This window comes from Ananas comosus, linkage group 21, assembly GCF_001540865.1.
Source record: "Ananas comosus cultivar F153 linkage group 21, ASM154086v1, whole genome shotgun sequence".
Taxonomy (NCBI): Eukaryota; Viridiplantae; Streptophyta; class Magnoliopsida; order Poales; family Bromeliaceae; genus Ananas; species Ananas comosus.
Window position 1 is genome coordinate 2,370,295 of NC_033641.1, and position 26,818 is coordinate 2,397,112.

General features: G+C 37.0%; 1 protein-coding gene across 1 annotated transcript in view; it reads left to right on the plus strand.

Moving 5' to 3' along the window:
- Positions 1-25,832, plus strand: part of LOC109726371 — an 83,326-nt gene extending 57,494 nt beyond the window's left edge. The window contains exons 39-64 of the mRNA XM_020255912.1: positions 1,565-1,882; positions 1,964-2,356; positions 2,734-3,052; positions 3,263-3,421; positions 3,529-3,692; positions 3,806-3,977; positions 4,062-4,328; positions 4,414-4,620; positions 11,146-11,200; positions 11,494-11,621; positions 11,776-12,288; positions 12,679-13,497; positions 13,753-13,829; positions 16,354-16,807; positions 16,921-17,007; positions 17,140-17,295; positions 17,380-17,564; positions 17,654-18,187; positions 18,271-18,448; positions 20,947-21,089; positions 21,179-21,305; positions 21,700-21,921; positions 22,007-22,363; positions 24,478-24,924; positions 25,068-25,414; positions 25,506-25,832. Coding sequence (XP_020111501.1) covers positions 1,565-1,882; positions 1,964-2,356; positions 2,734-3,052; positions 3,263-3,421; positions 3,529-3,692; positions 3,806-3,977; positions 4,062-4,328; positions 4,414-4,620; positions 11,146-11,200; positions 11,494-11,621; positions 11,776-12,288; positions 12,679-13,497; positions 13,753-13,829; positions 16,354-16,807; positions 16,921-17,007; positions 17,140-17,295; positions 17,380-17,564; positions 17,654-18,187; positions 18,271-18,448; positions 20,947-21,089; positions 21,179-21,305; positions 21,700-21,921; positions 22,007-22,363; positions 24,478-24,924; positions 25,068-25,238 — 6,652 coding nt within the window. The 3' untranslated portion in view covers positions 25,239-25,414; positions 25,506-25,832. The remainder of the gene's footprint in view (positions 1-1,564; positions 1,883-1,963; positions 2,357-2,733; positions 3,053-3,262; positions 3,422-3,528; positions 3,693-3,805; positions 3,978-4,061; positions 4,329-4,413; positions 4,621-11,145; positions 11,201-11,493; positions 11,622-11,775; positions 12,289-12,678; positions 13,498-13,752; positions 13,830-16,353; positions 16,808-16,920; positions 17,008-17,139; positions 17,296-17,379; positions 17,565-17,653; positions 18,188-18,270; positions 18,449-20,946; positions 21,090-21,178; positions 21,306-21,699; positions 21,922-22,006; positions 22,364-24,477; positions 24,925-25,067; positions 25,415-25,505) is intronic.

Sequence of the window (26,818 nt, forward strand, 5' to 3'; positions counted from 1 at the left end):
CAAATCGACGATCGGCACCGTTGAACATGATCTATATCACTTGAAGTGTTTAGAAATCAAATTTCAAATCTTTTTGACATCATTTGACTAATGATCAAAGGGTTTCAAAATTTGTAATTTTAATGATCGATATGATGCGTTTTCTCGTTTAACGGCGTAAAGATATCCAAATCAATTGAATTTTTGTTAGAAAATTCTTTAAACTATTTAAAACAAGATCTATACTCTTGATCTTAATTACAAGACTCCTATCATCATTTTTTAAAGAATATTCATTTTCAGCCGTTCATTTTTGTGTCCACTCGATGGATAAGAGAACAATATCGAAAATGTATGAAATTTGATTTCTAAACACTTCAAGTGGTATATTCAATGGTGCCGATCGTCGATTTGGAGACTCCATCGAAACAAATGGATGGCAACGGAACCCGTTTGCTATCGATAGTATTCTAGCTCAACTCCATATATAGAACTAGGTTGGAATACTGTTAATAGCACCAAGTCATTGGTGCTATTAGTTTTTCTAGCCCTTGGATTGAGAAATGCGCGGTTAGGATGATGTGGGCCCCTTAGGGTTGAGTGGGTGGGTGGTTGGTTGAATAGTATAATCTAACGGGTAAAAATAATCAAAGGGTTAATTCTAACGGTGGAAAACTCGATAGCACCAAGTCCTTGGTGATATCCATAGTGTCCCAGTCGGACTCTACATATAGCACCAAGTCCTTGGTGCTATCGATAGTGTCCCAGTCGGACTCTACATACTATATGTAGAGTCCGACTGGGACATTATCGATAGCACCAAGGACTTGGTGCTATCGAGTTTTTCACCGTTAGAATTAACCCTTTGATTATTTTTACCCGTTAGATTATACTATTCAACCAACCACCCACTCAACCCTAGGGAGCCCACATCATCCTAACCGCGCATTTCAAAATCCAAGGGCTAGAAAAACTGGTGCTATTTCTGTAGAGTCCGATTGGGATAGTACTATCGAGTTTTCCACCGTTAGAATTAACCCTTTGATTATTTTCACCCGTTAGATTATACTATTTAACCAACCACCCACTCAACCTTAGGGGGCCCATATCATCCTAACCGCGCATTTCTCAATCCAAGGGCTAGAAAAACTGGTGCTATTGATAGTATTCCAGCCTAGTTCTATATATTTATAATTAGGCTACTATACTATCTATAGTACCGGAGCTCTGGTACTATAGTCTTGTTTTCGATCTTATGGTGTTCAAATTAACGATCCACACCGTTAAATATGATCTAGGGTATATGAAGTTCTTAGGAATAAAATTTTAGTTTTTTTCGACATCGATTACTTAGTAAATAAATTATGTCAAAATGGACAGTGGAAATTGAATNTTGGTAGCACGGAGGCCTCCGTGCTACCGATAGTATAACAGCCTGGCTCATATATATATATATATATATATATATATATATATGTATGTAGGTATGTATATATCTTGTTTAACTATGTTACCTTACCTCAAATGTCCCTTGTCTTGTTATTTTAGTTTGTTACATTATCCTGATATTCAAATGCTTTTGCAGACCTGTACCACCTTCACAGGTGGTTGTTGCAGTAAGTAACACCTATGGCCGTGTAAGAAAGCCTCTTGGTTTCCGGCTCGTCGCTGTGCTCTCTGCCTCTCGTGAGTTGGGTGGACAAACTCAATCATCCAATAATTATAACAGCAATGAGTGCTCCATCTGGATGCCAATTCCACCACCAGGCTACTCTGCAGTGGGATGCGTTGCCCATGTTGGAAACCAGCCGCCTCCAAACCACATTGTTTATTGCCTCCGTTCTGATCTTGTTACATCTGCCAATATCTCAGACTGTACATATTACCTATCATCTAATCAAGGGTACTACTTTCTCTAGTGTTTCGCTCTATGCAGTAATGTACATAGTTTTTTGCCTGACTTACTCCCATATATTGTGTTCAGGAATATGTCTGGATTGACCATTTGGCATGTTGATAATGTTGTTGGGACATTCTACGCTCATAATTCGTTAGAGTACCCTTCGGAAGGAGAAATTTTTGACTTGCACCAGATTGTTCTTCGTAATCCCAATTCAAACTTCTATTACAGCAAAAGTCATGGTTCAAATGCTTCTGTTGTCAAAGAACAGTATATAAATCAAGCGGATAGCAGCAGTACCACTTCTGGGTGGGACGTCGTAAGATCATTATCGCGATCTAGCAGCTATTACATATCAACTCCACACTTTGAAAGGATATGGTGGGATAAATGTTGTGATCCAAGAAGACCAATTTCTATATGGAGACCATTACCTCGTCCTGGTTTTTCTGCCCTTGGTGATTGTGTAACAGAAGGGTTGGACATTGATCTTCTGCCCTTTTCTTTTTGATAACATGCATATATAAGATGATCTACCGTGAAAAATCTTAATCATCATATATGTTCTTCAAATACTTGATTTCTTGCAAATATTCCCTTGTATTAATAATGCTCTTCTTCAAAGTAATTTTTTAATGCTGTACGAACTTCCCCTAGCAATCGGGTGACTCTCTAACTTAGATATCTTTTGTAAGAAACTGCACTTTTTAGGAGTACCTATTTAACTTCAGACTTTATAGAGATATGAATTGTAAATAGATGATTTTTCAGGGATATAAATGTGAAAACCCCCATATTTTGTAGTGGGTGATTTGCTTTGGAGATATTCATTTATTTGCTTCTCACTGTTTTAGGTTGGAGCCTCCTGCTCTTGGGTTAGTGTTCAAGTGTGATAATTCGATGATTTCTGCAAGACCTGTGCAATTTACTAAAGTTGCACATATAGTTGGAAAGGGTGTAGATGAAGCATATTTCTGGTATCCCATTCCTCCCCCTGGTTATGCTTCCCTGGGATGTGTGGTAACAAAAACAGATGATGAGCCAAAGAAAGATTCTATTTGCTGTCCGAGGATGGATCTAGTTAACCAAGCAAATGTGTCTGATGAAGCTATTTCTAGTTCTTCCAGCTCAAAGGGTTCCAACTGCTGGAGCATCTGGAAAGTGGAAAATCAGGTCAATTAAATATGCCCCTTCGATAATGTACTAGCTTTCAATCTCTAACTTGCTAAAGTTAAACATTTACGTATCGAGATAATTACTTATATACCCTGCAAACTAATCTTACATGTCTGCAGTGACTGAATATTTCATAAATGCCCTTCAAATATGTTGTCCTCTTTCAGAGTCCCTTTTATATTTGACTACGCTACCACTATGTTGCAGGCATGCACTTTTCTTGCACGATCTGATCACAGAAGGCCTTCAGTTCGCCTGGCATACAGCATAGCTGACTACATAAAACCTAAAGCCCGTGAAAATGTAACTGCTGATTTGAAGTTGGGCTTCTTATCAATCAGCATCCTCGATAGCTCTTGTGGAATGGTGACTAACTTTGCTAAAGCGTATTCATTTATTCTAAGTTGAGGAAACAATGACGGTACAATATATTAACTGTTCTATCCTTATTCTGCTCTTTTTAATCTACACAGATGACACCACTTCTGGACACGACAATTACGAATATAAATATTGCATCTCATGGACGGCTTGACACAATGAATGCTGTATTGATCTGTTCAATTGCAGCATCAACATTTAACAGACAGTTAGAAGCATGGGAACCTCTTATTGAACCATTTGATGGAATATTCAAGTATCTGCTTATTGACCTACTTGCTTTCTTTAAATCAAAATTACTAATTGTTTTTATCATTAGATATTCTCTTTCTTACTTCCCCCTAATTTTAACTTCTTCATCTTGTGGAGGCTTGAAACATATGATACCAGCCAACAGAAAGTTGGCAAGAGGCTTCGTGTTGCTGCAATATCTCCCTTAAATCTCAATCTAAGTGCAGCAAATCTTGAAACCTTGTCAGACACTTTAATTTCCTGGAATAGACAAGATGATTTAGAGATTAAGTCATCGAGGAAAAATGAGGTCATATTACATGCTTGATTTCTAAATAAGGTTTTTAACCTCCTGCATCTGCTATCAAAAAACTGATTCAGTACTTTTTTACAGGAAGACGATGAAAATCGGGGACACGATGATCTATCCTATTCTGCGTTGAATGAAGATGATTTTCAGAAAGTTTTGATTGAAAATAAGCTTGGATGTGATGTTTATCTGAAAAAAATAGAGCAAGATAAAGATAGTGTTGAGTTCTTACAACATGATAATCTGGTTTCAGTATTGATGCCGCCTCCCAGTTTCTCAGATAAGCTGAATGTAGTGTCCAGATCTGAGGAAGCTAGATATTATGTTGCCATACAGATCTTTGAATCTAAGGTCAGGCATATATTTCATCTACTATTTAGTTATGTACTCTTCTGTTCATGTTGAAAATCTTGGAAATGATTCCACTTAATTGCAGGGACTACCAATTGTAGATGATGGCAACAATCATGATTTTTTTTGTGCATTGCGATTGCTTATCGACAGTAATGCCTCGGATCAGTACAAGCTGTTCCCACAAAGTGCGAGGACAAGATGTGTAAAACCATTGATCTCAAATAGTAGTGACACGAGCAAAGGCCATGCTAAGTGGAACGAACTTTTTATATTTGAGGTTCCAGAGAAGGTAGCCATAAATTATTTACTGTCTTGCAACACTTGTTCTTTGAGCACCTGTAGGTCATTATAGAGTTCTAATTTTAGGTATATGGTTTCCTTTGTTAGAGTTTTTTAATTGGATCTTCCACGCTACCTGAAAAATAGAAATTCAGTAATATCATCATTCATAAGCAAACACATACTCGAAACAATAAGCCTGCATATGAGCATTATTTATTTTAGAAATTTTCATGGACTAATCTCTCTCAAATGTTGCAGTTTGCTTAGTATCAACTTCATCTTCATTTTATGAGTTACCCTGGTTGAGTTGTTGCTATGCATAATCATCTAGTCTTTCAATTTAACCATTGGCCAATTCCTATCAAGGCGTAGGCACTACACAGCTGTAGTTTTCTTTACATAACCATGCCTCAAAATTAAGTTGAGGGCTAAAAGAACTGGCTTTTGTTCCTGTAAGTAGGTGTTGAGCAGATTGGGTTCATTCATATTTTAGCCAACCTATTTAATCAGTTCTATGAGACAACAAACTGAAACAGACCTCACATGATCAAGAAACTGAACCTAACTTTTGAGGGCTAAAAGAACTGGTTTTTGTGCTGGGAGGTAGATGTTTGAGCAGCTTGGGTTCCTACCTGTTTAATCAAGTTCTATGGAACTGCAAACTAAAACAGAATCCACATGATCAAGAAACTGAAACAAACTGATTTAGGCGGTTTAGCTTTGGCTTCCGTTTAAGTTATATATATATATAGAGAAAGAGAGAGAGAGTAGGGCTACTATACCCTTATGAGTATAGACCCTTTATATTCATAAGTTTTGAAGGGATGTGCAGTTAGGATGATAGTGGTCCTCTAGGGTTGAATGAGTAGTCGGTTGAGTAGTATGATCTAATGGGTGAAAATGATCAAAGAGGTAACGGCCAAAAACTTACGAGTACAAAGAGGTCTATACACATAAGTGTATAGTAGCCAGACTCTCTCTCTCTCTCTCTCTCTCTCTCTCTCTCTCTCTATATATATATATATATATATAATGTGGCTGGAATACTATTAATAGTAGCATAATAGTGTTTGCTAACAACTTTTATCCATTGGATGTCAAAGGTTTAGTAGGGTTAGGTAGAATAGTAATTAATCCAATGGCTAAAAAGTTGATAGTAAACACTATTCATATATTATCAAAAGTATCCTAGGTGAACTCTATATATATATATATATATATATATATAGAGCTAGGCTGGTATACTATCGGTAGCACGGAGGGCTCCATGCTACCAAGTTGTTTTCGATGATGTGGCTTCCAAATCGACGATCGGCTTTGTTAGACATGATCTACACCATTAAAAGTATTTGGAAACTAAATTTTATAATTTTTTGACATCATTTGGCTAGTAATCAAAAGGTCTCAAATTGACTATTTTAACGGTAGATGTGATGCGTTTGTGAATTTAACGGTGTAAAACAATCCAAATCTGATGAAATTTTTGAAAATTCTTTTCACTATTTAGAGTAAGATCAGCACCTCTGATCTTAAATTCAAGTCTTTTATCATCATTTTTTATGAGATTTTTATTTTCAGCCGTTCATTTTTAGACTACTCGTTTGATAGGTAAATGATGCCAAAATATTATGAAATTTACTTTCCAAATACTTTCAATAGTGTAGATCAAGTCTAACGGAGCCGATCGTCGATTTGGAAGCTGCATCATTGAAAACTACTTGGTAGCATGGAGCCCTCCGTGCTATCGATAGTATACCAGCCTAGCTCTCTCTCTCTCTCTCTCTCTCTCTCTCTCTCTCTATATATATATATATATATATATATATATATATATGTAGTAGAACTTGCGTGCTATTAGGAGCACAGAGGTCTCCATACTCCTAAGTCGTTTTCGATGATGAGACTTTCGAATTGACGATCGACTCCGTTAGACTTAATCTAGCGTATTTGAAGTATTTAGAAAATAATTTTTACGGATTTTCAATATCATTTGCTTAGTGATTGAATGGATTCAAAATCAACAATATTTAATGGTTGATGTATGTCGTTTGCAGGTTTAACGGTGTAGAAATATTCAAATCAGATAAAATTTTGATAGAAAATTCTTTATACTATCTACAAAAAGATCAATATCTCTAATCGAAATTAGTGCTACATCATAACTTTTTGTGAGATTTTTATTTTCAACCGTTGATTTTGAGTCCTTTCAATCACTAGGTAAATGATATCGAAAAATCGCAAAATTTATTTTCTAGATTGTTCAAATACACTAGATCAAGTCTAACGGAGCTGATCGTCGATTCAGAAGTTACATCATCAAAAACGGCTTAGGAGCACTGAGGCCTCTGTGCTCCAAATAGCACACAACACCTGCTCCATATATATATACGCGCACGTGTATATATATATATATATATATATAGAGTTGAGCTAGAATACTATCGATAGCAAACGGGCTCTTTTGCCACCCATTTGTTTTCGATGATGGAGCCTCCAAATTGACGATCGGCACCGTTGAACATGATCTATATCACTTGAAGTGTTTAGAAATCAAATTTCAAATCTTTTCGACATCATTTGCTTAATGATCAAAGGGTTTCAAATTTTACTTCCGATTTGAAATTTGAGTCCTTTATCACTGTTTTTTATGAGATTTTTATTTTCAGCCGTTTATTTTGAAGCTACTCATTTACTAGACAAATGAAGTCAAAAGTTTATGAATTTTGGTTTCTAGGTAGTTCTAATAGCGTAGATCATGTCTAACGAAACTGATCGCCGAATCGAATGCCCCATCATCGAAAACAACTTACAAGCATGGAGGCCTCCGTACTTTCGAAAGCATAGGAGCCTAGCTCTATATATACATATATGTATGTATATACATGTATATACATATATATATATATATATAGAGCTAGGCTCCTATGCTTTCGAAAGTACGGAGGCCTCCATGCTTGTAAGTTGTTTTCGATGATGGGGCATTCGATTCGGCGATCAGTTTCGTTAGACATGATCTACGCTATTAGAACTACCTAGAAACCAAAATTCATAAACTTTTGACTTCATTTGTCTAGTAAATGAGTAGCTTCAAAATAAACGGCTGAAAATAAAAATCTCATAAAAAACAGTGATAAAGGACTCAAATTTCAAATCGGAAGTATTGGTCTTACTATTGATGTTAAGTAGAATTTTATATTAAATTTTCATCTAATTTGGATACTTCTACACCGTTGAACTTAAAAACGTGCCACATCGACCGTTAAAATAGTCATTTTTGAGACCTTTTGATCGCTTGGTAAATGATGTCAAAAAATTATAAAATTTGGTTTCTAAGTAGTTCCAATAGGGTAAATTATATTTAACGGAGCCGATCGTCGAATCAGATTTCCTATCATCGAAAACAACTTACAAGCACGGAGGTCTCCGTACTTTCGAAAGTACATGAGACTTACTCTATATATATATATATATATATATATATATATATATAATTGAGCTAGAATACTTTTAGAAGCACCAACCCCTTGGTGCTTCTAAGTTTCTAGCCCTTGGATCTACACTTCATCTACTCCTTAATTACTAATAGCTTTTGGATCAAATACTATTCCACCTACCACCGCCTACCACCATCATTTCAAATTCTCAACCCTACATCTCTCCATCCAATGGCTAAAAACTCAAAAGCACTACCCTTTTGGTGCTTTTGAGAGTATTCTAGCTCAACTCTATATATATATATATATATATATATATATATATATATATATATATATAGTCCGACTACTCTACACTTATGAGTACGATTACCTGCGTACTCATAAGTTGTTTTCAATGATAGAGTTTCTGAATCGACGATCTTTACCATTAAACATAATTTAGAGCATTTGAAACTACTAGAAATCAAATTTCATAATTTTTCGACTTCATTTACCTTCTGATCAAAAGATCTCAAAATTGACAATTTTTAGGGCCGGTATGGGACACTTGCTAGCAAGGATTTAAGTGCCGTAGCACGGGGTCGTGCCGAAAACTTGCCAGCACGGTGCGTACCGGTGCGTGTTGATGCGTGCCAGTCACAAAATATATGTGTGCCAACACGTAATGGCATGAAATATTTATTTTCTTTAGCAACAAAATATGCCAATTATTTATTATGTATTTTTATCAAATCTTTTGAACTTTATTGAGAAAATTACTTACTAATTTCAAGAATAGAGGTTTTTGAGTTGCGCCATCGGCACAGGAGCTGTAGCTGTATCGTGCTGATATCTTGCTGGCATGATACGGCACGATGGATACGGCCCGTGCCGATGGGCAGTTTAATCCTTGCTTGCTAGTTTACGGGCCTGTTTGGCAAACCCCCTAATACAGAGTAATAGGCCAAATTACTCTGTTTTCTAAAAAACTCTATTTTTTTTCTTTAGTTGGCCTATTTGGAAGGTCCAACCGTCCAATAAGGAAAAAAAAAGTACTCTGTAATATAGATTTTACAGAGTAATTTTGGGGTAAAAAAACACTGGTTAGACCTCTTTAAAAAAAATACTCTATTCGTCACGTCGCTTTCCTACCCCTCCCTCTTCTGTTCTATTTCATCCTCCCTTCCCATCCCAGCCCCTCCCCTCCTCCTTCTCCTTCTCCTTCCTCTGACGACAATGAAGCCATTGATGCCAATGCCGCTGTCGCAGCCGCCGATGCTTCCGCAGATAACGCCGATGCTGTTGCTACCGACTCTACACCCTTTGACGATGATGACAACAATGACGCCGGCGCCGCCACCGCCGATGCTGATGACAACGACAATGCCACTCTTGCTAACGTCCATGGCGGCAGGAGGAATAGTAGTAAGAGGAGAGGGATGCGAGCGGCGGTGGCTGTGGAGATGGGGCCTAAGGAGGAGGAGAAGTTTTTCGTTATATTTAAAAAGAAAAATTCTCAATTTGATACAATCTACTAATAAATTATCTTTTTTATACTTTGATCCAAAAATAAAGAAAGTTTATTTTGATTAGTACAATTTTTTTTAATTTGTTTTATATAAGTAAAATAGAGTACTTTTTTAAGAGGCAATCCAAATAATAAAAAATAGAGTAATGTTTTTACAGCAAGGTTTTAAGTACCCGTATCCACCGTGCCGTACCGTGCCAACAAAATACCAGCACGATACAAACCCTGTGCCGATGGCACAGCTCAAAACCCTCTATTCTTTAAATTAGTAAGTAATTTTCTCAATAAAGTTCAAAAGATGTGATAAAAAGACATAATAAATAGTTAGAATATTTTGTTGCTAAAGAAAATAAATATTTCATGCTATTATGTGTCGGCACACAAGAATTTTTTTGACCGGCACGCATAGGCACGGCTCGGCACGCACCATGCCGTACCGTGCTGGCAAGTTTCCGGCACGATCCGTGCCACGGCACTTAAATTCTTGTTTTACAGAGTATAGAGTTTTTCAAAATGTTAAATACAGTGTAAAATAAAACTTTGTTTTATTTTCCAATGATTGCCAAACAGACCCTAACAGTGTAAAGGAATCGGAATTGGTTGATTTTTTGATAGAAAATTCTATTCATTATTTAAATAAAGATTAATAATTCCGATTTTAAATTGAGTAATCCGATCCTCTATATTTAGGCGATCCCTGGATTTTAACCGTTCATTTTATGCCCATTTGATGGAGTTTATTATAATTTTGAAAAATTACGAAATTTATTTTCTAGAAGTTTTGAATGCTCTAAATCATATTTAACGGTATGGATTGTCGATTCGGAAGCTCTATCATCGAAACAACTTATGAGTACAAAAAGCTCTATACTTACAAGAGCATAGTAGCCATACTCGATACACACACACACACACACATAGAGAGAGAGAGTCCGACTACTATACTATCGATAGTACCAAGCTCTTGGTACTATCGAGTTTTCTGCCGTTAGATCTACCCTTTGATCATTTCCTCCCATTAGATTATACTATTCAACCAACCACCCTCTCAACCCTAGGGACCACTATCATCCTAACCACACATCCTTTCATCCAACGGCGAAGAACTCGATAGCACCAAGCACTTGGTGCTACCAAGTTTTCCACCGTTAGATTTACCCTTTTGACCATTTCTATCCGTTAGATCATACTATTCAACCAACCATCCACTTAACTTTAAGGGACCACTATCATTCTAACCACACATCCCTTCATCCAAGGGCCCAAGACCTAATAGCACCAATGACCTATTAGAAGCATTCTAACCTAATTCTTTCTATCTATCTATCTATCTATATATATATATATATAGAGAGAGAGAGAGAGAGAGAGAGAGAGAGGGAGAGAGAGAGAGGCTGCCAGTTCAAATTATGCCGGGCTACCATTCTAAGTAGTACATTTTATCTTTTCTTAGTGGCTTATGTAAGCAAAACCTGACATGCAGTTTACTGAATTGGTTTGATATTTTTTCTGTTAATTCCTCCGATATTGGCTAGTGTTGTCGCAGTTATAACTTAATTAGATGGTTATATGTTTTCATACTTTTCAGGGATCAGCTAATCTAGAGATTGAGGTTACAAATCTTGCTTCAAAAGCTGGGAAGGGTAAGCTCAAGATCCTTTTATCGTAATTGTGATATGCAATCTTAGTTCACAAATGATTCACAATCTGGGGTCTCCACTGCTAGACTAGTCAATGTTAGTTCTCAGCAGCTACTTTTTATAAGGTTGGAGAGCCCTTTTTAAAGTCGTGATGAAAGTTTTTGATAAACAAAATTCTTCATATGAAAATAGTAGTTTAATAGTTGATGCAGAAAATCTAGAAATTCAAGTTATCTGCTAGTTTATATGGTAATGCACCTCTGTTAGTTTATATGGTAATTGCTTTGAAATTGAAGGTGAAGTTATTGGTGCTCTGTCTATCCCTGTGGGACGTGCTACTACTCTGAAACGGGCTCCTTCAATGAAGATCCTTCAGCAAGCTGCTGACTTCCAGCATGTTTCTTCATATCCTCTTAGGAGAAAGGTAACTGAGTTTTCATTCCTTGAATGTCAATTTTGTTTCACTTACCTTCAATCCATGTATAATTAGATACTACTATGCTTTTGTTGTCTATTCTTGTTTGACAAATTCAAAAGATGATAATTTAACATGCCAAGAAATATTTTTATATATTCAGGGTCAGCCAATCAATAACGAAGATAGGAAAGACTACGGTGTTTTGGTAGTTTCTACTTGTTATATTGAACGGAATACCCAACAAAGTTTCCAGAGCGGGACAGATGATGAAGAATTTGATACTGATGTTGGTTTCTGGATTGGCCTGAGCCCTGATGGTCCCTGGGAAAGCTTCAGCTCCGTTTTGCCACAATCGATTGTTCCAAAATCACTAAACAAGAATCCTTTTGCCTTTGAAGTTTCAGTGAGAAATGGAAAGAAGCATGGAGTTCTCAGAGCTCTTGCTCTTATTGCAAATGATGCCAACATCAAACTCGAAGTGTCTGTGTGTCCTGTCAACATGCTTAGCAGTCCTCTTTCAAACGTGGAATCAGGCAGTTCTACCACTGTGATAGAAGAGGTCTTTGAAAATCAGCGGTACCAGCCAATTGCTGGTTGGGGAAACAAGTCAGTTGGTTTCCGTGGAAATGATTTAGGACGTTGGAGCAACAGGGATTTTTCATATTCTTCAAAGGTAAGATAACATGATTTATGAACATGTAATCTTCAACTACTTGGATAATTTTACAGTTGTAGCCCATCTATGTAATACCCTGTAAAATCTGACTTCATATACCCTTCAAAAACTTCATTTCTTACCTATACACCTATGTACTAAATTCCCCTCTCAAAGCCTTTTTTTAATTTCCTTGCGAGAATTGAATGACTCCCCATTTTCTAACTAAAGCAGTATTATTCTAGTAAACTGCACTTTCGAGGGGTGTATATTTGAAAATTCAGCTTTTTCTGGGGTAACTATGTGAATTTACAATTTTGCTGGAATATATATGTAAAAGATTCATAAATGTTTTTGTATAAGGTTTTGTTTCATTGCTTTTAACAAAGAAACTACTTCACCATGAAGGACTTCTTTGAGCCTTCCCTCCCAGCTGGTTGGCGATGGACATCACCCTGGAAAATTGAGAAGTCCCAGTATACGGACGGTGATGGATGGGCATATGGAACTGACTTTCAGAGCTTAAAATGGCCTCCTACTTTTTCAAAATCATCTTCCAAATCACCTCTGGATTTTGTACGGCGAAGGCGATGGGTACGTACAAGGCAGCAGTTACCAGAAAAAGCTACAGATATCATGAGAAATATTATTGCTGTAATAAATCCGCACTCATCTACAGTTTTGCCATGGACAAGCACCATTAGAGATATGGACTTGTGCTTGCAAGTCCGACCTTATTCTGAGAATTCACAGGATGACTATACTTGGGGTCAAATTTTCACTTTTGGTTCTTCTAATCAATCTACTAATTATCAGGATACACTTTCTCGACAAAGCACTTTGAAAAACCCAAATATCCGTTTGCAAAATTCTATTCTTAGGTTGACCCAGCTTGAGAAGAAAGATATGATTCTTTATTGTAATCCTACCGTTGGTATCAAAAAGAATTTCTGGTTAAGCATTGGAACTGATGCTTCAGTTCTCCACACAGAACTAAATTCACCTGTTTATGATTGGAAAATTTCTGTTAATTCGATTCTTAGACTCGAAAACAAGCTTCCATGTGAAGCTGAATATGCTATCTGGGAGAGATCAGTTGAAGGTAATATGGTTGAACGGCAGCATGGCATTGTCTCCTCAGCTGGAAGTGCATTTGTTTACTCAGTAGATGTTCGAAGACCCATCTACCTCACATTGTTTGCTCAAGGTGGCTGGGCTTTAGAAAAGGTAACTCAAGCACAGGTATTATTTAGATTATTAAAGAATGCTTTGGTGAATTCTGATTTGAGAAATAAGTTCGAAACTCTCCCTTGTGATGGTAGTATCAAATTACCTGACAGGGCCAACTGTTATATGTTGCACTTATTTGCCATGTGGAAATATTTATGATAAGGTTTCAAGTATGAAGTCACCTGTGCGTTTGCAGTAGTCTGAGCATTTCTTGTTCCTTTCTGATGTTATTCATTTTTTTTTTCCTTTCAGGATGCTATTTTAATAATGGATTTAATAAATCTGGATCATGCTTCATCTTTTTGGATGGTTCAAAAACAAAGTAACAGGTTGGGATCTATGTGCTATATGATCAATTTTGATACTTCCCATTGTATCTGTCTTTTTGGCGAATCAATAAATTTACCATCATGTCATTCATATTTGTCCTTTTTTTTTCTCTTCTTTTCTTTTCTGGAGGATTGGATGTTGGATCATCATACATCATCTATAAAAGAGGTTTGAAATATGGAAAATGTTCCGACAGATGAGTGGTTACACAAGAAAAGGATGGACTAGAACTTAATATATTTATTGTAGAGTCCGGCTACTATACTCTTGTAAGTACGATCGCCTTCGTACTCATAAGTCGTTTTCGATTGATAGAACTTTTGAATCAACAATCCATACCGGTAAACGTTATCTAGAGTAAGGATTTAAGTGCCGTGGCACGGGGTCGTGCCGGAAACTTGCCGGCACGGTACGGCACGGTAAGTGCGAAGCCGTGCCGATGCGTGCCGGTCAAAAAAATTCTGATGTGCCGACACATAATAACATGAAATATTTATTTTCTTTAGTAACAAAAGATTCTAATTATTTATTATGTCGTTTTATCACATCTTTTGAACTTTATTGAGAAAATTACTTACTAATTTAAAAAATAGAGGGTTTTGAGCTGTGCCATCGGCACGAGATCTGTATCGTGCCGGTATCTTGTTGGCACGGTACGGCACGGTAGATACGGTCCGTGCCGACGGGCACTTAAAACCTTGATCTAGAGCATGTAAAACTTGTAGAAATCAAATTTTATAATTTTTTGACATCACTTACCTTGCGATCAGAAGATCTCAAAATTGACAATTTTTAACGTTTGGTATGGGATACTTGCTAGTTTAACAGTGTAAAAGAATCAGAATCGGTTGAATTTTTTATAGAAAATTCTATTCACGAGCTAGGCTAGTATACTATCAGTAGCACGGAGGTTTCTGTGCTATTAAGTTGTTTTCAATGATGCGGCTTCCAAATCGACGATCGGCTCCATTAGACTTGATCTACACTATTAAAACTATTTGGAAACTAAATTTCATAATTTTTTGACATCATTTACCTATCAAACGAGTAGTCTAAAAATAAATGGCTGAAAATAAAAACCTCATAAAAAATGGTGATAAAAGACTTAAATTTAAGATCAGAGATACCGATCTTCTCTAAATAGTGAAAAGAATTTTCTATAAAAATTTCATGAGATTTAGATTGTTTTACACCGTTAAATTCACAAACGCATCACATCTACCATTAAAATTGTCAATTTTGAGACCTTTTGATCACTATCCAAATGATGTCGAAAAATTATAAAATTTAGTCTCCAAATACTTTTAATAGTGTAGATCATGTCTAACGGAGCCGATTGTCGATTTGGAAGCCATATCATTAAAAACAACTTGGTAGCACGGAGGCCTCCGTGCTACCGATAGTATACCAACCTAGCTCTTCTATTCACTATCTAGATAATGATAAATAACTCCGATCTTAAATTGAAGGATCCGATCATCCATTTTTAGGACGTCGTTCGATTTTGACCATTCATTTTATGCCCAATTGATGAACTTTATTATGATTTCAAAAAATTACGAAATTTATTTTTTAGAAGTTTCAAATTCTCTAGATCATATTTAACGGAGTGGATCGTCGATTTGGAAGCTCCATCATCAAAAACAACTTATGAGTACGAAGGGCTCTATACTCTAAGAGTATAGTAGCCTACTCTTTATTGTAAGGTTTGAGCAGCTGCAGGTGATGATAAATTGACAGATCCTTAGAAAACGGTATGATCATATGTGACATAGAAATGCGGATTCACCAGTTCAAGGAGCAAGACAAGCCAGATAGTATATTTCGCGAATAACCATACCGAGCCTCAAAAAAATTACATTTTAAAATGATTAGAAGCGGGCCAAATCAAATAGAATATATCAACATAACCAAAGTGATTCAAAAATACACTTAAAAGTGATTATGAAAGTGTTTCTTGCTGTAGACAGAGAAGATAGGAGAAAAATGTAGGAGAAAAATGTAGTCAGTTGGACATGTAGGAATTCATTTTAGGGATTCCTTTAGATTTCTTAGGATTAATGTTAGCCAATTCTGTTTTGTACGGGATTAAAAAATGGGAGCGGGCTAAGTGGAGTTAGAGGATACTATGAGAATTTATACAGCTGACCCCACCTCTTATTGGATTTTGAATTAGCTTATTTGAGATAAGTTGAGTTGGGACTTGGGAGGTTAGAAGTGATGTGATGTATTAGGTCAAAAAATAAGTTGTGTAATTATATTACTCAGAACTGTTGCCTGGTCTGAAGAGCTTGACTTATATATGGAGTCAATTGTTTCTCTTCTTTTTAAAAGCTCTCTAATGTTTGCTTGACAATGTAAACATTTACTTTTTTGCCTTAGATGAAATTTAGCGTTTTTAGCGTTTGTTCAATGTTATGTAGTAAAACTTTTCTTCTTAATGAACTCCGACTCTCTGGTACTTTAAAGTACTAATCTCTTAATTGCATAAAAGTAACATTACTTATGTGCTCACCTTTCCAGGAGACTGCGCGTCAGTGTTGAGCATGATATGGGCGGAAGTGAAGCTGCACCAAAAACTGTGAGATTGTTTGTCCCCTATTGGATCCAAAATGATACCTCAGTGCCACTTTCCTATCGAGTTGTAGAGCTGGAACCTTCAGAGAATTCAGATACCGACAATCTCTTACTTACAAGAGCAATAAAATCCACAAAGCTCACCTTGAGGAATTCCTCAAAATCATTGGACCGATTAAAAACCAGCTCTCAGAGGAACATTCAAGTATTGGAGGTTATTGAGGACTTCAATCCAAAATGTGTCATGTTGTCTCCGCAAGACTACATGAATCGTTCTGGGGTTTTGCCCTTCCAATCTAAGGGAGAGACATTCACCTCCACACGTGTTGGCATCTCTGTTGCAGCTCATGATTCTACGTATTACAGTCCTGGAGTTTCTCTTCTCGAGCTTGAAAGCAAGGTATGGAGGCACCTTCAAGCATCTCTTTAATGGTTTCTTTTTGTTTCTTGGGTCCAGATTTCTCGTTATAGGAAATTGTCGATAGTGTGAAGCTTAGCTAAGTTTTTGTGCAGGAACGTGTTGATGTCAAAGCATATGCTTCTGATGGGTCATATTACAGGCTCTCAGCCCAACTCAAGATGGCTTCTGATAGAACTAAGGTTGCAATCTCCATCAATGTTGTTGGACCTCAAAAAATTTTCAATTCCACAAAAAGTGAAAATTTTTTTGTTCTTAATTCATGAATAAGGTTGTTTCGAGGTGAATCTTATAAAATCCCATTCTTTTTGCAGGTTGTTCATTTCCTACCCCGAACGCTGTTTATCAACAGGATTGGGCGCAGTATGTCTTTATCTCAGTTTAAGACTGATACTGAGGTGTTTCTACACCCAACTGATCCTCCAAAATTATTTAAATGGCAATCCAACATGGCAAATGAGCTTCTGAAGGTTAGAATTGACCATTCCTATTTCTATTCACTTTGTTTATACGTATTCATCTGAACTTACATGATAGGTGTCATTTGTAATCAGTTGCGCTTGGATGGGTACAAATGGAGTTCTCCTTTTAGCATTGAAAGTGATGGTATCATGTGTATCTGCCTGAACAGTGATACAGGAAATGACCAAATGTTTATCAGAGTTGAAGTAAGAAATGGAACCAAAAGCTCACGCTATGAAGTTGTGTTTCGCCTTGCTTCTTCTTCGAGCCCTTACAGGTATATTAAAGGAAAGAAGAAAAGAAATCATTTTGCTTTCTATTTTCCTTATTTGTGTCTGGATGATGATTCTAACTTCTCATGGGCAGAATTGAAAATCGTTCCATGTTCTTGCCTGTACGATTTCGCCAAGTGGACGGTCGTGATGACTCCTGGCGCAGTCTGCCCCCTAATTCTGCCTCTTCATTTTTCTGGGAGGATCTTGGTAGACAACGGTTACTAGAGATCATGGTTGACGGAACAGATTCCTTAAGTTCTAATAAGTACAACATCGATGAGGTCAAGGATCATCAGCCCATTCCAACATCAACTGGGCCCATTAAGGCGTTGCGTCTTACTGTTCTGAAAGAAGGTAAGACGCACATTGGTCGAATTAGTGACTGGATGCCACGAAATGAAACTCAACAACAGATAAAAGAAAGAATTTCATCGCCAATTTTCCTACCGTCAGAGGTTGACTATACAGAGTCTTCTGTGACCTCGGATAGTGAATTTCATGTTACTTTTGATCTAGCAGATTTGGGCTTATCTGTTATTGATCATATGCCCGAGGAAATTCTATATCTATCCATACAGAATCTCTCACTTACTTATTCATCTGGGTTGGGCTCTGAGATTAGTAGGTAAGAACAATTGATTGTTGATAATTTCTGCAGCTATTTTTGTGAAGCGATACTATCTTATACTATTTTTTTCTTAACGGCAGATTTAAGTTGCGGATGAGTTGGATCCAAATAGATAACCAATTACCTTTTACCCCATTGCCAGTTCTTTTTAGTCCACAGAGTCTGGGGAATCAACTGGACTACATTCTGAAGTTCTCAATGACCATGCAAACTAATAATTCTCTAGATTTTTGTGTGTATCCATATGTTGGTTTGCAGGTAAGATTTGTTCCATCTTGTTCATGAATAAATTTGTTTTTTCTAAGTTTCTATAAATAAAATAGGTTAATGTATCTTTTGATAATCTATTTAATTGTTGTCTACTGCTACGATGACACATAATTCCTCCGTCCATTACATGAATGTTGATTTTCTCTTTTATGTCCCTCAAAAACTTATTTGCATATGTTTTAGTGTTTTAAGGAGCAAATGTTCAAGTCGTAGACATTTAATTCATGTGTAAGCCTTTTTCTTTTGAGGAATAGACAAGTAATTACGCGTACGCGCGTGCACGCACATAAAGCTATGCTAGAATACTTCTAGAAGTAAACAGAGGTGTATACTTCTTTGCCGTTCTGACAATGGAGCATCCAAATCAACAGTAGACACTGTTAAACTTGATCTAGACTATTTGTACTTTGTAGATTCTGAATTTCACAATTTTCTGACATCATTTGCCTAGTATTTGAATGGTCTTAAAATTGACTTATTTTAATGTCTAATATAAGATGAAGTTGAAACAACTTGATCACTACACAAATGATCATGGAAAATTACGAAATTTGATTCTTATGAAGCCCAAATAGCCTAAATCATGTTTAACGGTATCGATCATCAATTCGGACGCCTCATCGTAGAAACGACATGGAAGTGAACTCCTCTGTTTACTTCTAGAAGCAATCATGTTTAACGGTATGGATCATCGATTACGAAGCTCTATCATCGAAAATGACTTCTGAGTACGAAGACAATCGTACTTATAAGAGTATGGTAGCCGGACTCTATATATATATATATATATATATATATAGAGAGAGAGAGAGAGAGAGAGAGAGAGAGAGAGAGAGAGAGAGATATATNGCTATTAAGAGTACAGCAGCCCGTATGCTTTTAAGTTCCTAACTAGTATAGTTAGAATGAGAGTAATAAACATTTTGGGCCAGTGAATTGGACCCAATTCAAAACATACAGATGAGTGTCCACGGATCTCGATTGTGATCTGGCCCAACCAACCTCATATCACGAGTGTAGATATATATATATATATAGAGAGAGAGAGAGAGAGAGAGAGAGAGAGAGAGAGTTGAGCTAGAATACTATCAGTAGCAAACAGACTCCGTTGCCACCCATTTGTTTTCGATGATGGAGCCTCCAAATCGATGATTGACACCGTTGAATATGATCTATACCACTTGAAGTATCTAGAAATCAAATTTCATACTTTTCCGATATTGTTCTCTTATCCATCAAGTGGGCGTAAAAATGAACAGCTGAAAATGAATATCATCTAAAAAGTGATGATAGGAATTTTGTAATCAAAATCGAGAGTATAGATCTTATTCTAAATAGTTTAAAAAATTTTCTAACCAAAATTCAATTGATTTGGATAGCTTTACACCGTTAAACGAGAAAACGCCTTATATCTACTATTAAAATTACAAATTTTGAAACCCTTTGATCATTAGGTCAATGATGTCGAAATGATTTGAAATTTGGTTTCTAGATACTTCAAGTGGTATAGATAATGTTCAACGATGCCGATTGTCAATTTAAAGGCTCCATCATCGAAAACAAATAGGTGGCAACGGAACCATTGCTACCGATAGCATTCCAGCTCAACTCTCTCTCTCTCTCTATATATATAGAGTTAACGGGCTAGATTACTATTTGTAGTAAATGGGCTCTGTTGCTATCTATTTGTTTTTTTATCACTAGTATAATATTTATTTTGCTGTAGATAGTATAAAAAGAAATTTATCAAAATTTTATCTGATTTGGATACTTTTAACTATTAAACTTGCAAACGGCACACATCAACTATTAAAAATTATTGATTTTTAACCCTTTCAATCACTAGGTAAATGATATTGAAAAACCGCAAAATTTATTTTCTAAATATTTCAAATACGCTAGATCAAATCTAACAGAGCTGATCGTCTATTTGAAAGTTCCATCATCAAAAACGGCTTAGAAGCACGGAGGCTTCTGTGCTCTTAAGAGCATGACAGGCTTCTGTGCTCTTAAGAGCACGACAGCCCTACTCAATCCCCTAAGATAGGATACTAATGATAGTAGAGGAATAGTGTTTGCTTATGTAAATAGTGTTTGCTGCCAACTTTTTTAAACCTTGGATGCTTAGGGTTTACTATTTAGTGGTGGTACTATTATGAATCCAAGGATATGCACTATTCATGTGTTATTGAGAGTATTGTACGTTGAACCTCTCTCTCTCTCTCTCTCTCTCTCTCTCTCTATATATATATAGAGAGAGAGAGAGAGTTCACCTAGAATACTATCTATAGCAAATGCATAGCGTTTACTATCAACTTTCTAGCCGTTGGATCAATACTATTCCACCTACCACCACTAGATCCTAGGCGTCCAAGGGCTAAAATGTAGATAGTAAAGAAGATTCATTTACTATAAAACGTATTCTAGCTTTATATATTATTGTGTATAATTGTTCAGAGAACTGAATGTTTTTCACTCCTTCATAGGCTCCTGATAATTCTTCATTTTTGGTGAACATTCACGAACCAATTATTTGGCGTCTTCATGAAATGCTGCAACAAGTGAAACTTGGCAGGGTATTTGGCTCTCAATCTGCTGCTGTTTCAGTAGATCCTACTATTAAAATTGGGTATGCAAAAATGTTATGAACTTTTTTCCGAAGTTTTTGGTTTGTTTGTATTCAGAACATACTTATAATAAATGACTCTTATTTGTTAGGCTTCTTAACATCTCGGAGATCCGATTCAGAGTATCCATGGCTATGTCACCTGCTCAGCGGCCCAGAGGTGTTCTTGGATTCTGGTCCTCTTTGATGACTGCATTGGGAAACATGGAGCATATGCCGGTAAGACTGCTATTTACAATGATTCTACTAATTAGTCCACAAACTTATGCAACTGCTGTTGATTGCAATCTTGCATTCATGGATATGCTTGAGCATGCATTCTTTGTCTGCTTGACCTTGCTTCTAGAGCAGCTTTTCTGCTATAGAAAGTTGAATCTTACGAAAATCAAGCATTTGGGCAACAAAAAAATTTGGAAATTTTTCTGTGGTGGGAAGTTAAAATGATTTTTTCAGCCTTAAAAGTGAAAGCTTTAATTTGAAGCTTCTTAAACAGCATTTGAGCCGAAGATCTAGCCATGCCAAACGAGCCCCTTATCACTTTTATTGCTTGAATAACTTGTATGCAACAATTCTACATTGCTGTAATTTTTGTAAGCATGTTTGCATATTTCAGGTACGTATTGCTCAAAGATTCCGTGAGGATGTATGCATGCGTCAAAGTGCTCTTATCAGCAATGCAGTATCTAATATCCAGAAGGATCTTCTTAGCCAGCCCCTTCAACTACTCTCTGGTGTTGACATTCTTGGGAATGCTAGTAGTGCACTTAGCAACATGAGTAAAGGTGTCGCAGCTTTATCTATGGATAAGAAATTCATCCAGAGTCGACAAAAACAGGTTAACTCGAGATTCCCATTTCTCTGAACCATCATTCAAAGTACCTTATTCGTGACATCTTGTTCCTTTATAATGCTTCTTCCAGGACAGCAAAGGTGTAGAAGACATTGGCGATGTCATAAGAGAGGGAGGTGGAGCTCTGGCTAAGGGACTATTTAGAGGAGTGACTGGCATATTAACAAAGCCGATTGAAGGTGCGAAATCTTCTGGTGTCGAAGGCTTTGTTCAAGGTGTTGGGAAAGGCATAATTGGTGCTGCTGCTCAGCCTGTGAGTGGGGTCCTCGATCTTCTATCAAAAACTACTGAAGGAGCTAATGCTGTGAGGATGAAGATATCATCTGCTATAATGGCGGAAGAGCAGTTGATCCGTAAGCGGCTCCCTCGAGTAATTGGGGGTGATAACTTGCTGCGCCCTTATGATGAAGAAAAAGCAGCAGGGCAGGTGATAAAACATTTTCTTTTTTGCATGTTAGGAACTTTAACTTACAATCAAGGATTTAAGTGCCCATCGGCACGGATCATATCTACCGTGCCATATCGTGCCAACAAGATATCGGCACGACACAGACCCCGTGTCGATGGCACAGCTCGAAACCCTCTATTCTTTAAATTAGTAAGTAATTTTCTCAATAAAGTTCAAAAGATTTAATAAAAATACATAATAAACAATTAGAATAATTTTGTTGCTAAAGAAAATAAATAAATTCATGCTATTATGTGTCGGCACACATGAATTTTTTGTGATCGGCACGCATCTGCACGGCCCAGCACACACCGTGCCATACCACAGCACTTAAAATCCTTGCTTACAATGTGAGTTTGATCTATAGGGCTCCCCTAGTTTACCAATTTGTGTTCCTTTTATTTTGTTGATTGTGTATATCCTTTCCAAATGAAGACACTAGTTCTACCATTTTGGCTCGTCCTTTCAGTGCTTAAGCATGAACCTGAGACATACACTGTACCTATATTATGGGCTTTTTTTGCATCTAGCCCCCTAGAAAAAAATTATTTTAAAAATAGCCCCAGCAAATTTATATTTGCACTTTTGGCCCTCACCCTGCCACGCAAACGCCACGTCAGCACCACGCAAGCGAGGCTGGGTAAGGGTGTTAAGTTGAACACGGGGAACCATTCACCGTGTCCAAACATGGTAAATGGTTTACCGTGTCTAGAGAAAATACAAATATATGTATTTTTTGCAATATAAATATTGAAAAGAGGAATAGGGAGTAGGAATTCCAATGGGTATGGATACCCGAAATATTATCCCAACCCAAACCCGAATAAATTATTTATATACATAATTTATTTTTATTTATTTATACAATATATAAAATATTTAATAATTTTTATCCCTTAGATCTTCATCCAACAGTATGGATTTTTAAAACCAGCCGGGTTCGGGTCCGGGTTCAGGTTTCAGGTTTTTGGTCGGGTATGGATATGGGTATGGATTTTTAAAACCCACAGGGTTCGGATCCGGGTTCGGGTTTTAATTTAATTTTCGGGTTCGGATTTTTGAAAAGGAAAAGAAGAGGAATATAAATATGAAACACGGTGAACCATTCACTGTATTTAAACACGGTAAATAATTCACCGTGTTCAACTTGCCAAGCAGGCTCCCAGCCTGCCCACATGGCCCCTGCGTGGCAGGGATAGGATACTGTAGATTACTGTAGTCACAAACTTCTTGGCAATTTTAAGGGTAAAATTGTCATTGATGTTATTTACGCCATCTAGTTTAACCTTCCTAGTTTTCATGAGCATATCTTTTTTAAGTCATCAGCAATGATTAAGGTACCCACCGGCACGGGCCGTATCCACTGTCATACCTCGCCAGCAAAATATCGGCATGATACAGCCCCCGTGCCGATAGCACAACTCAAAACCATCTATTCTTGAAAGTAGTAAGTAATTTTCTCAATAAAGTTCAAAAGATTTGATAAAAATACATAATAAATAATTGGTGTATTTTGTTGCTAAAGAAAATAAATATTTCATGTCATTCCGTGTTGGCACACATATATTTTTTGTAACCGACACGCATCAGCACGGTCCGACACGCACCATGCCGTACCATGCAGACAGGTTTCCGACACGACCCCGTACCACGGTACTTAAATCCTTGGTCATCAGAGACATTACAAATACTTCTCTACTCTTGGGTTGTTGGTTTGATATGGTTCTCTGGCTTTAATATATTATTTTCTTGTGCATATTAAATTCCTTCATTGAAACTGGCAATTTTTTCATATTTGGCACAGCATTCTAGTGTGTTTTTGCTTTGCCAAGATCAAGCACTATCTTGAGAGATTACTGTAGGTTGATAACTGTTTGTTAAAGATCGGTTAGTTCTTTCAAGAAGCCTTCAAAATAATAATGTGCTAATTTTTTACCTTCTGTTTCATGAAAATCAGAGCGACCACACTTGTTTGTTTAGTCTTTAACAGCATATTGTTTTAGAACTCTTGCAATATATTAAATATCCATTCTCTCATGTTTTTATGTTAGTATTGCATGCTAATGTAAAACAATTTTTTCTGTCTCAATCAGGCTATCTTGCAGCTTGCTGAATCTGGCTCTTTCCTTGGTCAAGTCGACCTCTTTAAAGTCCGCGGGAAATTTGCATTTTCAGATGCTTACGAAGATCATTTCTTACTCCCTAAAGGAAGGATCGTTCTAGTTACCCATCGAAGAGTTTTGTTACTGCAGCAACCTGCTAATATTCTAGCCCAACGGAAGTTTAATCCCGCTAGGGATCCATGTTCTGTGATCTGGGACGTTCTATGGGATGATTTAGTGACGATGGAGTTGACACACGGAAAGAAGGATCATCCAGGATCGTTACCTTCCAGACTTATCCTGTATCTGCAAATGAAGCCCTCCGATTCCAAGGAAGCTGTTCGTGTAATCAAATGTAGTCGTGGATCCGATGAAGCCGCCAGGATTTATGCATCCATTCAAGAAGCAATGAGAATTTACGGTCCATATGCTTTGAAGGTAACTAATTCATCGATGCTCAATAATCCAGCAGCAGATATTCATAGGACAAATGTATTTTATATCCTGAAATAGGACTATGAATAATGTATTTTATATCTTGAAATAGGAGTGTGGTTTGCTTACTTTTTTTCCTTTCACAGAATGCACACAAGCGGAGGGTACCAAGACCATATACCCCACGTAGTACCATTGGCCGATCTGAAGTATTTCCAAAGGAAGTTTTTGGTAGTGGGGGTGTTCAAGATGAACACAAGTCTGTTCCTCTGGATTCATCCTTTGGAACAGTTAATGCTCAATCGCCAAATCGATAGCCCCTTCGGCGTACCTATTTTCTGATTATTGTCAATTAACAGAAGAGTTCACATTGCTGCTCATTCCTGGTAAACTATTCAGGGCAAGAGCAACATGCGAATGTATATCTGAGTGTTACAAAGCTGAGAGCTTCAGATATGATGCATGCTAACTACAGATCCTATACGCCATAAAGGTATGACGAACAACAAAATGATGCTCCTTACAATTGCATGACACGTCAATGCCTTGCGGTTATAGTTCATCGAACTACTTTGAAATTTTAGGCTTGTATCGAAGACGACATAATCTCGCTCGCAGCTGTTGGGGAAATTGCCTTACAACTTCTCTTCCAACTACCCAGCATTGGAATCAGGCACACTAATTGTGTATACAGTGATTTTCAAGGGTTATATAGCTATGGAGCCGCATGAAGTTTTTTCTATTGTTCCATTGTTGGGACCTGCATCTTTTCTGTCCAAAGGGAATTCAACTAAACATTGTAAATTTGGTGTATATGCTGTTGTATATAATGATTATTTTTGGAGATTTTAACCCACTAGCCCTCTCCAAAAAATTTTATTCTAAATAAAGATCAAACTTTTAATTGTAAATCTAGGCTTTTATTGAGTCCGGAAAGAATAAGAAGAGCAGTGAACTATTCACCACTTTCATTAAAGCAGTAAGAAATTTGTAATCTCATAAAAGCGGTGAATAGTTCATCGTTTTTAAAACTAGGGTACTAGTTCATCGCTTTTAAAACTAGGGTATCATTCACCGCTTTCAGAAGAACATAGAACACACTCTTTAATTTTTATTAGTAGTGAATGGCTCACTGCTTTAAGTATTTTTTACTTTCAGCCCCAATTTTTTTTTTTCAAGTACCCTGTAATTATACAGTAGTATTTCTATCGGGCATTTTAATCACAATAACAATTATTTAGATTTGAGTTAAATTAGCTTCCACTAGTCATATTGAATGTACAATATCATAAAAAAAATCAAATATATATAGAAATACAAACGAAATGCAAACATAAATCAACTCCTTTCCACGCCATTACCACGCTCTCGTCCTCTACAATGTCTGCGTTTGTGCCGTCAACCGTGTCCTTGAGCTCCATTAGCTCCATTGCGCTCTCGACAATCAGCTTCGTGTCTTGCATCCCAACTACTGAAGGCAGCATGTACTCCTGCATCTCCACTATTGGTTCAGTAATAAGTATAATCCTGCTGTTGTCACTTACAATCGATATATATTATCAATCTGAGATAGAGTGGATGGAACGTTAGACGGAGGATTCAGCGTTGAGAAATATGAAAGTCTGAAGTGGCCAGGCTGCCAGGTGAAGGGATCAACGTAGACAAAATATCAACTTGACGAAACATCCGATGGGATGGAATGAAGGGATCAGTGCGAATGAAATATCAAGCTGATGTACCTTTGACATAGATGGAACGTAAAATGATGGATTGATGTGGATAGAGAAGGGGCCGATGCTGACTGAATATCAAAATGAAGAACCTCCTCGCCTGATCTACCCTAAAATGTCATACATTGTACAGGTTCCATAGGCTCCGGTGCATGCTGTAATAATCC